At 44.7% G+C, this 14279-nt stretch overlaps 1 protein-coding gene across 3 annotated transcripts in view; it reads right to left on the bottom strand.

Annotated features, from left to right (window-relative positions):
* pde4a (phosphodiesterase 4A, cAMP-specific) overlaps window positions 1-14249 on the bottom strand; it is a 38170-nt gene extending 23921 nt beyond the window's left edge. For 2 of the 3 annotated variants that reach the window (XM_030789873.1, XM_030789874.1), the window contains exon 1: window positions 13954-14246. In XM_030789873.1, the coding sequence (XP_030645733.1) occupies window positions 13954-14246 (293 nt within the window). Of the gene's footprint in view, window positions 1-13953 lie in introns of all 3 variants that reach the window. The other variant, XM_030789871.1, reaches the window with a different exon arrangement.
* Window positions 14250-14279: the final 30 nt, after the last annotated feature.

Genomic DNA, 14279 nt, shown 5'->3' with positions numbered 1-14279 from the left:
ACGGCAAAGCCGCTATGTTGGCTCTTCCCGTTTTTCCTTCTCCTCCTCTACCATTTCCCCTCGCTCCACTGAGCCATGTAACCTTTTGCACGGAGACGATTCCCGCGGAACGCAGGGCCGTTTAGAGTTAAAACGAAACTATTTAAAAGTCTGTTTCAAACATCCCCATGTTTAACAAGCTTTGGTGGAGCTGGAATGTCATGGGAGGTAGAGGGAGGGACCTGAACAAGTGTTTGTTTTAATGAGGGCTGCCTTCTCCAGAGCTGAGCGATCCCAGCGTTTTGGGAACGGAGGCGCATTTCATTTCCCCCTCTCTCTCTCTCTCTCTCTCTCTCTCTCTCTCTCTCTCTCTCTCTCTTTTTTTGGGGGGGGGGGGGGGTTGCAGAGGCAGAGTACCAGGATCAAAAATATGAGGATCGTTTTTGTTCTCCACCAAAACAGATGGATGGTCTGACATGGAAACAGATTCCGAAGGGGAAGACAGATGGAAAAAAATGTTTTCAATTGGAGATGTGCTTCATTTCCTCCAGTGGTGTTTAGACGTATTAGGAGATAGGGAAATGCAATGGAGTGTGATCGCTTTTTTTCGCAATGTGCCTTTGGAGAAATAAACATTTAGGCATGCTGAGTCCCTCCATCACGCAGAATGACTTCATATTGATTTGTTAATAACGTCAGTCGAACTTCATTTCCCTCTGCGATGCCTGCGACATAAGACGCTATTGGCAAATGGACTTCCATAACAAAGAGAGTTAGTGGTCGATTGGATCTCGAATAAAGGGCATCTCGATGATCAAAGGCCTTTCCGTACGTGAATACTTCCAGAAAATTACTTCTTGTTCAAACCAATTTAAAATTTATGACCGTGGCTGTCTGGATGTGAGGTTGAATCAGAGTCCAGTTGGAGTGCGATGACTTAGTGCACACAGACTGGTATACCATATCAGAAATGTGTAAACCAGCTCCTCCGCCCTGATCTCCCAGTGCAGCCCACACAAGGAGCGGTATTTTTAGCATATCAGCCTGTCTCTGAGATGGAAAGCGTAACTCCCTCTCTGCACGCCGGGGCTGCCGGGGCTCTGTTATTTTAATCCAGACTGGAGAGAGAGAGTGAACCAGAGAACGACAGAGAGAGAGAGAGAGAGAGAGAGTGAACCAGAGAACGACAGAGAGAGAGAGAGAGAGAGAGAGAGAGAGAGAGAGAGAGTGAACCAGAGAACGACAGAGAGAGAGAGAGAGAGAGAGAGAGAGAGAGAGTGAACCAGAGAACGACAGAGAGAGAGAGAATGAGAGAGAGAGAGAGGAGTGAGTCATCAAGAGCTACCTTTGTGTCACTGTAGCATTGCTTTCTCTTTTACCATCTCTCCATCTCTCCCCATACCCCCCCACCATCTCTCCATCTCTCCCCATACCCCCCCCCCCCACCACATTTCATCCCTGGTGAACACAGCGTGGGCTTATACTTCCATCTTCCTTTCTTTACATTTTATCTATCTATCTATCCATCTGTCTGTCTGTCTGTCTATCTATCTATCTATCTATCTATCTATCTATCTATCTATCTATCTATCTATCTATCTATCTATCCGTCTGTCTGTCTGTCTATCTATCTATCCATCTGTCTGTCTGTCTGTCTATCTATCTATCTATCTATCTATCTATCTATCTATCTATCTATCTATCTATCTATCTATCTATCTATCTATCTATCTATCCGTCTGTCTGTCTGTCTGTCTATCTATCTATCCATCTGTATGTCTGTCTGTCTGTCTGTCTGTCTGTCTGTCTATCTATCTATCTATCTATCTATCTATCTATCTATCTATCTATCTGTCTGTCTATCTATCTATCTATCTATCTATCTATCTATCTATCTATCTATCTATCTGTCTGTCTGTCTATCTATTTACATGTCCAACTCTTTTTGGACGTCTAACTCTCTCTCTATCTGTCCACGTGTGTCTGTCTTTCTGTCTCTCTCGGCCTGTGAATATATCTCTCTATTTGAATATCCGACCTTGCACCCTGAATTATCACTGTTACAATCTCCATCTTTCCCTCCCTTCCTGTTGCTGGCCAATTTATTAATGAGCTTTATCTAATAAGGCAACCTTCACAATTGATTAGTCACACAAAATTTGGAAGACACCCTGATACGATGCCAGGGAATTAAAAACACATTATGGATGTTTACTGATATAACGTGTGGAATTAAAATGAGAGCACTAGGAGAGATAAAGACAAAACAAAACAACAAAAAAAACAGGATAAGAGGGAGGGCGACATTTCCCCTGTATATTTTATTTTATCACGTTTTATCACCTGGGTATAATTCATCTCTTAGGTCATGAATATTGTAATTCTCTACAGACACAGCAATCCTCACTAAATCAGTGCGACAGATATTAGCAGTTTGGCAATAACAAGGAGCTCGCTAGTTTTCAGATATAAAACCTAAATGACTTTGTGTGTTTGGGAGCACACTTGTAATTTCATATTTAAAGATCTATGATGTAATGCAGACACTACAATGCTATATCAATGGATTAATAGGGGAACAATTATGAGAATGTAGTGATTATCCACATTGATAGGATAAGTAAAAATAGCAATTATCAAAAGAATAGGAGGATTATCTCTGTAGATTATTTTAACTTTAAATTGCATATATCCCATAGACTCTGAACCTTTTGCATTAACCAGGTAGCAGTGAGTCTGACTATAGCATTCACAGTTCTCATTGAAAGATATAGGGGGAATTCAAAAAAAAAAAAAAAAGAAAAGAATGGTCATAAGATAAAAGAACATTCACATCAGCCTTTTTTGGAAGGGGGTGGGGGGGTGGGGGCAGCATTTGACAATAACACTGAGATGTACTGGGTGGCTGTCTCCTCTCTGTTGGTTACACAATGCCACAAGCCATTTGCAAATAAGCAGACTCTAATTAACGTTTAAGCGGTTGAATGTCACCATCGAGCAATAAATCAAATTAATATATATCTACATTTTGCTCAAGCAGTGCAGCAACAGACTCCTGCCCGAGAATCTGAACCGTCACAAAAATGAAGTGTTGATTCATATTGGAAAATGCAATATAAATGGCATATGTATAAGGCATTTTATATTTAAATATATATTTAAGAACGTCTCTTTTCACTGGTTTAGATACAATCCATTGAAGTCGATACATGTAAATGAATGGCAATTAGCTTTAAGAAATGTTCTTTTCTGTTTCATTGCATTCACAGAAGGTTCCTATAATTGGGCAACTTTTGACTGGCAAATTGGCTGCCAGATTTTCGACAGTTGTGATTATTCTGAGAGAGAGAGAGAGTGTGTGTGTGAGTGTGTTAGTGTGTGTGTGTGTGTGTGTGTGTGTACGCGTCTGAGTGTGCATGCGTGCGTGCATGTGTATGTGTATGTGTGCGTGTCCATGTGTGTGTCTGTGTGCGTCCATGTGAGAGAGAGAGAGAGAGAGAGCCTGCTTTGTGATGCTGGGCCGTGTTTGGGCGACAGTGTGGTTTTTCAGGGTTATTTACTTCATCTCCAGTAACGAAGGGAGAGATGGCATTATTTTAAAAGCTTAGCTCTGGAGTTGGCAGTACAGATGAATCCATTCAGGTTCGGCATCCAGACATGAACGCTAAATCGAGCTTCTCTATTCAAAGACACCATCTTAGTTTCCACAGCTGTGTTCCTCTCATCCTTTTTCTCTCTGGGCCTCTATCGTTTCTCTCTTTTCATCCTTTGTTTACTCTCTCTCTCCCTCCCTCTCTCTCTCTCTCTCTCTCTCGCTCTCTCGCTCTCTCTCTCTCTCTCTCGCTCTCTCTCCTCACTCCATCACAATTTATTTAGTCACTTTCCAATCCAGAGAAGGCAAGCTGTTATCTCACCCTTTCCGCATCTCTCAATTCTCTGATAGATGCTCTTGTAACACAGCTCAGTCATATGCTACATTTAGGCTGATAGTCATCGTGTTTCTGCTGATATTTCTAATGAGAACGGTATGAGAGCGACAAAGAGCAGATAACACGGTTATTGGTTGCGGGCAGAGTGGACCTGAGGAATAGAGAACAACAGTAATTGGTTGAAAAATAAAGAGATTGAGAGATGGCGGTTGGGTAAAGAGGCTATAGCAGCAGGGGAGCCACAGGGAGAGCCGGGGAAAGAGAGAGAGAGAGAGAGAGAGAAAGAAAGAGAGAGAGAAAGAGAGAGAAACAGGCACCCTAATGGTTTGCGGGTAGGTTTTTAGAGAGGCATGTCTAGTAGCAAGCTGTTAGTGAACGAACCAATGAGTGTGTGTGAGCTGAGAGTCAGCAGTATGTCCAAACAGACTGGATGTCTCCCACTCTGTCCCCAGACACATGCAAATTCTCAATAACACTCACACATACAGGCACATAGTCACACACACATACGCTCAAACACCCAAGTTGGTCCAGAGAGGATCTCTCTCGCTAATGAAATTTGGCAGCACATGATGAAGGGGCCATACTGTCTAATCACAAAGCACGTTGGGAGAATTACCTCCCCCTAATAATACCATGTAAGTACACTATGATGACAGCACCACGTGCCCCCCCCCCCCCCCCCCCGCCCCCACCCCGCCACCTCCTCCATCCTCCCCCCCCAAAAAAAAGCGATGACAGATAGCGCAGTGTGACAGTGAAAGCATTGCGGTGATTGTAAACAAACTGCTCTGGTGCTAAACGCATTGCCCTGACGGCATCACAAGTCATCACAAAGAGACGCCGCGAACCTCCGGGAGGGTGGGGGTGGGGGTGGGGGGTGGGGGGGGGCACTTGATGTTCGGACGACAATAGATGCACGATCTCACGACTATCCGTATCGCTCAACCGTATTGGATTCCAACACGAACGAAGATCGTGGCGCAAAAAAAATCGGAAACGTACCCGCACGCACAACTTAGCTTCATACACACTCCTCGCACCCAACCGTAGGCACACTGATATCTCAGGCAGCCACAGTTTAAAATAAAAGGGAGGAAAAGCTGAAGTAATGCTCAATACACACTCGGAGCTGAAACTGGTTGGGTTTAATCTCATTACAGTTGGTGCCTGGGGCCTCCTCTCTGCCTATTTATAGCACCCTCACAGAGAGGCGGGCTGGCCTTCAAATACACTCCACTGGGTCATGTCGCCGTGGCCGCATGAGTGACAACATGCTGGGCCAATCACAGCTGGGGCTCGGTTCGAATTTGATTGTACCAAATGTGAGATTGCCATAAATCGGTCGTGACAGCAGCCCCTCGATGTTTCCTCTCCACTTCCCTTCCCTTTCCCTTCTCTCTCTCTCTCTCTCTCTCTCCACCTCACTCCTCGTTGCGCTCTCTCTCCAGCTTATGTTGTCCTTGGTCCACCTGTCTTTTCCTCCACAAAAGGGCCAAGCTGGAGCGTCGCTTCCCATCAGAGCAGACAGGGTTTAAACACAGACGACGACGAGTGCCCTCATCTGTCACTAGCGATAAACATCCGAAAGAGCAGAAGGAGAGGGGGTGGGCCCAGCCACAGCAGCGTGTGTCAGCATCACATCTGATATCATTCCATTAATTCGTTTTGCTTATAATTGCTTGTTGTTTCCTGTCGCATGCGACCAAACAGGCTTAATTGGAACCCACCTGGCACGCAACAACAACTGGAACGACTGGCCTTTTCAGTGATTTAAAAAAAGAAGCCCAACCGTGAGAGGGACACACTCACACGCAAATCTCACACACACACGCACGCACACACACACAAACAGATATGCGTGAACAAACCAAATTAGGTTGGTAACAGGGGGGAGAAGCAGATAAGAACAACGGTGAAAGAGTGAAGGGAGTGAAGTCAAAAGCAAGACAGAAAAGCGGGTTTAACTGTACTCAGCAGTTACGCAAGTAAATTAGCCTTGTCAGAGTAATCGCTACTGCTCTGGCCTCTTCTGTGCATCACACCAAATTCAATGCCCTGCTCTTTACAGATGACCAGGTCCCCCTGCCAGTCACGCTGCAGCCAAGCGTGGATCCGCTCCACAGGGCGAAGAAATTCTCAGATCGTGGCATTTGTCCAAGAACAAGTCAAGAATTTTTTTTTTTATGAGAGAGCGAAAGAAAGAAAGAATCCAGATTGTAGGGCTAATGAATACAACCGCTAGCAGAGCACGGCGTACACCCCCCGCCCCCCCTCGGCGCCCCCCTCCCCAGTCCGACAGGGCACTTCGTGACATTAAATGGCAGGACTGGGGAGCGTAAGGTGCCGGTGTGAACGAGGCTTTCCGGACTGACAGTTCATCGAGGACAAGCTGCGTTCGCACTTGGATCCCACCCCCATGGTCGAAAAGACAAGTAAACAGCCGCAGTTCTCCTGAGGGAGTTCGACAGTATACATTTTTCCTTAGGCGTAGCAGTACGCTGCATGTTCTGGACAGAACATAGATCAAAAGAAAAAGACCTTGAGTTCCCTTTATAACCTTGCTCATATTTGTCTCCAGAGCCTCGGTGCTTTTTTTTTTTTCCGTGTCTGTGTATATGTTATTTGTGACTTATAGCTTTGCAATGTTGCTATGTGTCAGCAAATGATATTGAATTAGGTAAAGGAGACTTTTTTTTTTTTTTTTTTTTAAAAACTGTTTTAGCAAGCAACAGCATTTCTGTAAGGTTCTGGTACCATCCCTGAATCTATACTTCTTTTTCCAGAACAAAATGTTAGTTGTCTGTAGGTTATGTAATGAGAGTGACTCAGAAACAGCAGTTTCCAGTCCAGCTCACACACAACCAGACCATCGTCAGGCCGAGTCGAGCTGGAACAACAATCTCTCTCTCTTTCTCTTTCTTTCTCACTCACACACACACACACACACACACACACGCAGGCACGCACGCACAAACACTATTAGTCTCCTCTCACATTGTCATACACACATTCTCTCTCACACACATACACAAAGTCATTCTGTCTGTAAAGCACTCAACAAGACATTATCGAATAATATGATTGCAATCATGCAAATCTGATTATGACACATAACTTAACTATGGAAATCAGCCTGATGTTTACTTCATTTAAATAGAATGGGTTTAAGTGTGTGTGTGTGTGTGTGTGTGTGTGTGTGTGTCTGTGTTTGTGTGTGTGCGTGTGTGTGTGTGTAAATACATGTTCCATTGTCTTGGGGTGAAAGCTTAGTGTGTTCATCTCGGCAGTGGGTGACATATTCTGCTGATATTACAGCCATCTGTCCTTCCTCTGAGAGCAGCTACCATACCAATTATCCAGTGGGTTGAAGTTTGAGCCCCTGCCAGTTGTTCAGGGTAAAATATAAGTCCCATGGGGAGTTGTATTTCAGGCAGGATGTCAGGAAACGCTGCCTCAAATACAGCAGCGGCGTCGTATGCATATTCAATGCACGGAAAAGGAATCTCATATCTGCCTGTGTCAGACTATCTCCTTCCCCAGGTGTGTTAATGCACTTGGTACAGCTTTGATTCAGTTTTTTTGAGTTCTTGATCTTAACCCGGGTTGTCTCCCTTTCCCCCTCGCCCCTTTTCCAGCGTGTGCGCGTGTGTTTGTGTGTGTGTGTGTGTGCATGCGTGTGTGTGTGTGTGTGTGTGTGTGTGTGTGTGTGCATGTGTGTGTGTGCATGCGTGTGTGTGTGTGTGTGTGTGTGTGTGTGTGTGTGTGCATGCGTGTGTGTGTGTGTGTGTGTGTGATCTCCTCTTTAACCAGCGTTAGCTCTTCTTTCAGCTCGGCGTCTCTGTGATGTTACTGTAGATATTGTTCCTTCAGCTCTGAGGAGTTACTGAGGAGCTGCCTCTGACATGTCACTGACACCTCCGTGTCTGGCCCGCTCAGTCTGAGGCCCGTCGGGACCCGGAGCCCAAAGCACGCTCGCGCGCGGAATGGGTCGTCCCCCCGATGGCTGTCACTACGCGCTTTATCATCACGACGTGAGAATGGAATTGTGGGCTGTCGCCAAGCAGGTTTGACTCAAGTTGTGTCTGTCTTGTAATAGAACAAGGGGATACGTCAATCTTCGCACCTCGGTGAGAACCGCCGCGTCCCGCGTGCAATATTTCACAGTGTGTCAACGGGGGGAAAAAAATGCAAATAGAAAAGGGACCGTCACGACACTGAGAATTTTACATTAACTGCAACCCTACGCTGAAGACGTGGCTATTTTTTTTCTTCCTGCTGCTTTTGCTTTGCGTTTTGTTTTGTGTGTTTGGTCTTTGATCTATTCACCGACCGATTTAACCGTGCACGTGGCTTTCACTAGGAATATGAACTAGGTCGCTCTTAGTTGGGCCTCATATTCATTATAATATTTATGAAACAGAAATTCAGTGACATTTTTTGAGGAACATTCAGTATAAATATTCACCTCCCTTAAAGCAGATGTGCTGACTGGTGTATAAAACTGTGATCATTAAGGGTAGCCAGCGGATTTTATAAATGACTGAATGTCACATGCTATTAACAGTCATTTTTCAGGGTTAGACCAGATTGGGAGAGGAAGGTCAACACGAGGTGAGGAGGAGCGGTGGCTGGACAGTCGAGTAAAGCTGCAACAGCTGTACCGGTGACGTCGGACTGTGCAGCTGTTCAGGCAGGAGCAGACAAACATTTGCCCGAAGGTAACCTTGTTAAAATGCTTCTCAGCCATGCTAACGCCATCGTACGACAGGACTTTAGCAACAAACTCTAAGAGCATAGTCAGTAAGTGCAAAAACATCTTGGCTGGGTTTGGGAAACTGCAAACTGAAGCAAAAAAAACCCCCCCAAAAAACCCAACCATACCCACCACTTCTTGTGTAGACTTTGCTGTGAATAATTTTCGAAAAAGCTTTCCAGTTTCAGAAGCGTAAACGCTTGTAAAGATTATAGATAGTTTTGCTAATTAGTCAAAGTAGCGATACAACAGACCCACCATAAAGAAGTTTTTTTTTTTTTTTTTCTTACGAACGGGCTGACAGAGAGAGATGTCAAACACTGAAATGTTATTGTGTATGCCTCACAGCGAACCGGCAGTCCCACGAAGCTACAGTTCAGTCCTCTTGGGTAGGGACGACTGATGGATGGCAAATGAAATGTGTGTTGGGGGTTGGGGGTGGCAGTGAAAGGCAGCGGTATCACTTACAGAGGTGTACCTTCCGGAGGGCGGGGGGGGGCATTAATAACAGACAGCAAATATCTAATGGTGGGCAGTTCATTCAGCCACTGGGGAAACGGCAGGGGGATTGTGGGGGAGGGGTATGACGGGGGGGAGTGGGTGGAGGGGCGAGGGGGGGGGGTGGGGGGAGGTGGGAGTTGTTTGGGAGACAATGAGATCAGCAAATGGTGAGAAGAAGATCGTCTGCGTGCAGATGAGAATCCCGGCGGACGAGAAGAGAGAGCATGAGTGGGAAGAAATGATAGATTTAAAGATGAGGCCAGCCGGTGTGATTAACTCTGCACTAAACGCCGGCGGGAGAGAAAAAAAAAAGAAAAAAGTATCGATAAGAATTATGACGGGCATAAGAGACCTCGGCGAGGAGATCCAAAAAAAAAAAAAAAAAAAAACAAAACAAAACAATGCACAACACAAAAAGGGAGCAGACAGAGGAGAGGGAATAGGCCTCAGAAATGACTGTAGAAATAAGCAGATAGGAACAGAAGGAAGCTCTGAGTGAATAGCAGCGATCGAAGTCAGCAATTACTGTGGACAAAGAGTCATATGGACTGTGTAATTAGAGAGAGTGAAAGTTGAAAAGAGACAGCAAGAGGCTTGTCAAAAGAAACAAATGTATTCAGATCCAAAAGAGGTGTGACATCCAGATATCTGTAAATGAGAGAGAGAAAGAGAGAGAGAGACAGTTTCATACAGACAGATGACACTTTTCCTCAGTCTGTAACAAGGAACCAAAGGAAAAGATGATATTTGGGGCACAACAGAGAAATCCACTCAGATATAAGGGAAAAGAATGTGTATAATGTACAGAGGGTTGAATACAAAGGTAATAGCCATATTAGAACAAGACTAAAGACAAGAAAACACCAAAAACAACGTTGATACACTCGTGATTAGAAGAGTGAAACAGAGAAAAGTGCAAGCTAGGCTTGTAAAGGCGAGAAAACTCACAAGCTTAATGAAATGTACATTGTGCATTCACGGTTTGCACAGTTAACGTTTGAATCACGCAATGCAGCCGATGAGTTAATTAAAAACAGGTGTGTCTAATAAAATACTCAATTAGTTTTGGCGGCAGGCCAATGGGCTTCCAAAAGAGCACAAACTGTTTTTTTGTTGCTGTTTTTTTTTTATGCATGGATACAATTACATGTGAATGACAAGTGGGCTTTAATGCAGAAGAACAAAGTCATATCATAACTCCTGGTATATGTAATAATTCTTCGCTGGTGTTTGTGCTTCCACAAACATAGCACAACTCCGAATCCGCTGCGCATTCAAAAGCTAATAAAATAGGTTGGCCTGTAAAACAACACTCTGCACATCAGGGAACGAAGCTTCCTTTTGCCTTTTTGGGCAAAATGTATCTATTTTACACATCCACAAAACAAGTAACCATAGCAACTGAACTGCAGGCTGAGCTGTTCTTCTTTTCAGTGTCGGTCATTCTTTCTTCAGTGGCAACTTCCCAGAGTGCACTGGGGCAAGGGACAAGATGAATAATAATCACGTATATGCACACGCACACACACACACACACACACATGCACACACAAGGACAGATGCCTACCGTTGAGACTTAAAATAACGTTAAACATTGACAGACTCAGACACACTGTCAATCAGATCTTGCTTAAGCAAACCTCAATATAGCACACAAGCAAACCCGCCAACCACACGTACACATACCTGAGAAAGAGACTGTAGAAACCCAAAAGTGGTGATACATATATATACATATATATATATATATAGAGAGAGAGAGAGAGAGAGAGAGAGAGAGAGAGGGAGAGATTCTGGAGATTGCTGCTGTAACAAAAAATGAATAACGAAAACAAAAATCAATAGTACAACAGTAAGGGGAGTGACATTACTAGAGATAAATACTGACTTAGAGGTGACTAACATTTAAGGAAAAAAAGAAACAACCAAAGACACAATGTTCACAACTCAGCATTCACACATGGACAGAGCAGAATGCACAGATCCATGCATGTGACAGCTCCCAAATACTGCTAGAATATAGCTATGAGTGTTGAGAAAATGTGTCCCCGAGATGCCAAAGGCTATCATCATCTATGAGGCTTAGTCACTGTGTTTCTGAGGACCCTGGTGAAGGAATTGTCTCAGAACAGGCCAGATGACAGCTGTCAGCTCCAAAGACTGCACTATTACCAGGAAAGAAAAAAAAAAGCAAAAACCCCTATGAGTTAACTCAAATGTCATCACAGCTTTGGAAAATTCGATGGGCTGAGATTTACTGAAACGCCCGGTTTGTTTTGGTTTTCTTTAAACATTTCCCAAACATGTTCTTAAAACAACCCACTCCCCTCAAAAAAAAAGAAAGAAAAAAAAGAAAAAAAAGGTCTTCAGAATGATGCAAGAGGTTAAGTGGGCTGAAGGTCCAATTTGGGTGTGGAAAGAAAGCTCGAGTTTATGCGGCTGATTTTCTTCACGGCATCCAGCGTAAGCAGTTTAATGTTGCACTGGGCAAGCAGCTGTACATGAGAGAGAGAGAGCATCACCCACACTCAGCTGATGGGAATCTAGCCGCAGGCTCCCGATGGCAGATGACACAGGAGAGCTGCTGCATTCAAACAGTTACTCGCAAAGCTCCATAAACCCACACGTGGACCGAAAGCGGCCAAATCAGAGCACCAATTATTCATCTGTCAACGTGGAATGCGAATATCGCTCCTGATGAAGGAATAGAGTGAAAATTAAATAAATAGATAAATAAAAAATAGCTCCACGGCGGAAGTTCCCCCCACCCTCTCTCATTTGAGCATAAACGCAACAGCGCTGATTACCATCCACATCTCTGCTCTAACACACCACCCCGCGGCCATGGGTACACACATATACAGCGCTCACACAACTCACGGCACACACCACTGAATATCATATATGAAACACGTACACAACAGCAAACTTACAGACACACATGCGCACACATGCGCATTCTCTTTCTTTCTTTCTTTCTTTCTTTCTTTCTTTCTTTCTTTCTTTCTTTCTTTCTTTCTTTCTTTCTTTTTTTCTTTCTTTCTTTCCTTCTCTCTCTCTCTGTCTCTCTGTCTGTCTGTCTGTCTCTTTCTCTCTCTGGCTCTCACACACATACACACACATACACACACACACACACACACATGGACAGAGAGAACAGAGTGTGTAGTATATAGAACATTGGCAGCATTCTGTCTATTATACACGCAAGCCTAATGCTCTCTCTTTTTCTCTCTCTCTCTCTTTCTCTCTCCCCCTCTCTCACACACACATACAACCACGCACGCACACACACACACACACACACACACACAGCCGGTTCTCTCTCAGTGTTTCATGCCGCCCACAGTATGAGGAGGGCAGGCAGAGGCAGTCCTGCTGCACTAATGCCTGGACTGGCTCTGAGTCTATCCCGGGGACTGGAATACAAATCAGGCTCTAGAATACAGTCAGCCTGAGCTGGCCATATTCCCGGGAGCCTGCCGTGCCGGCCGTCTGTGGCACAGCCGAAAACTGACAGGACGGAAGCCAGGCTTGAACTCTCGGCTCCCCCCAGGGCCCAGAACACACGCACGCACACGCAAGCACGCACACGCACACACGCGCATGTACTTACACACACACTCACTCACAGGGTGATTCTCTTACTGTAATAATCGCCTTCTTCACCACACTGTCACTAAGAAGAACAGAGAGTTCGGCTCTTTGGACTAAACCGGAACATACGTAAACTCCGCCTCTCCCTTCACTGATACACACATAAGGAAACAATAGGACTGGCTGGCTATAATCACACAAACATGCACATATCTGATGAACTGTGGATGATACAGTCAAACATGCACATATCTGATGAACTGTGGATGATACAGTCAAAGAGGCAAATCAGCTCTCTTAGTGAATCTAAGATACACTTATGCTTATGTTTCACATTTTGATACATCTGTGTTATTGTGTTCAAAAGTATTGCTCATCACGTTGCTTCACCAAAATTATTTTAACCTTTCAGCACATGGTAAGGCCAATTATGAATACTGAAGGGAAGACATTTCTGCCACGATTCATTTGGTATACTCTCCCAGTATTAATGTGTGTGTGTGTGTGTGGGGGGGGGGGGGGGGGGGGGGGGGGTCCTCTGTACTAGAGAAACTCTGATACCTTTAAATTTAGAGCGTTTGAAATAAATCTTTATTTTTTGGCGAGTGTATTGGTTGGATGTGTGAAGCGAAAATAATAAATATGCCGTGATCTAGCAATCCTAACCTGCCTGACAATCTGAACCCATAAAGAAGCGCAATCCTCCTCCAGGAGTTCCCAGCCAATCCGATTCAAATCACACTCACACTGTCAATAATGCCATCCGCATTGAGCTCACGGGCACATTTATAACTGCGAATTGTCTATCTTCCAATCGCAAGTATTTACGCATTGATGCACCCACTGGACCTTTGAGACCATTTCATTTCAGGAAACTCTTTCGTATCCTTCTAATAGACAAGAGAGATATTTATAGTTTACTAGTTATGCCTAGTTTGGAGTGGGTGATGGGGCTGACTAATATTCAGACTCGAAGTATTTCAAACTCATACCCCCTTTAATGTCCAGAGAAATGCCGAGCAGTTACGCATAACGCATCATCACCAAGAACCCACGCGTCCCGCCTCACAAAACAAAGTACTTCACCTTAACCCTTTGTGCATCCCTGACAGAATCACTGACAATTCTCCGACGACCTGAACCAAACAAATCGATTACAGTCCTATCTAACGTAACCACTTGCAGTCTTACCGTTTAGTTCCCGCACAATTGCCTATTGAGGCGCTGGTCGTTCCGTGGAAAGAGGATGGCCAGGACATTCGGGACTTCTTAAGCCCCGGTCTGTCGCTCGTGTCCATAGCATTTGAGCGCTCAATCTGCCGGTGGTGATGCCGGTCCGTGTCAGAATAACCGCGGTGTTTGATTTTGATGGGGGTCCGTGGCTGTCGCCAGAGATGCTGCGGAGGCTTAAGGGTTGCCTGTCCTTCCCTTGGAACCGGTAACGACAGAGACAGGCTCTTTTTCGAACAAGGTGGAGGTTCCATCATAGTGCAAATTAAAATATTACTTTGAGTAAA

This window comes from Chanos chanos, chromosome 13, assembly GCF_902362185.1.
Source record: "Chanos chanos chromosome 13, fChaCha1.1, whole genome shotgun sequence".
NCBI lineage: Eukaryota > Metazoa > Chordata > Actinopteri > Gonorynchiformes > Chanidae > Chanos > Chanos chanos.
Note: the sequence above shows the minus strand (reverse complement) of the source record. Positions and strands in the feature narration are given on the sequence as shown.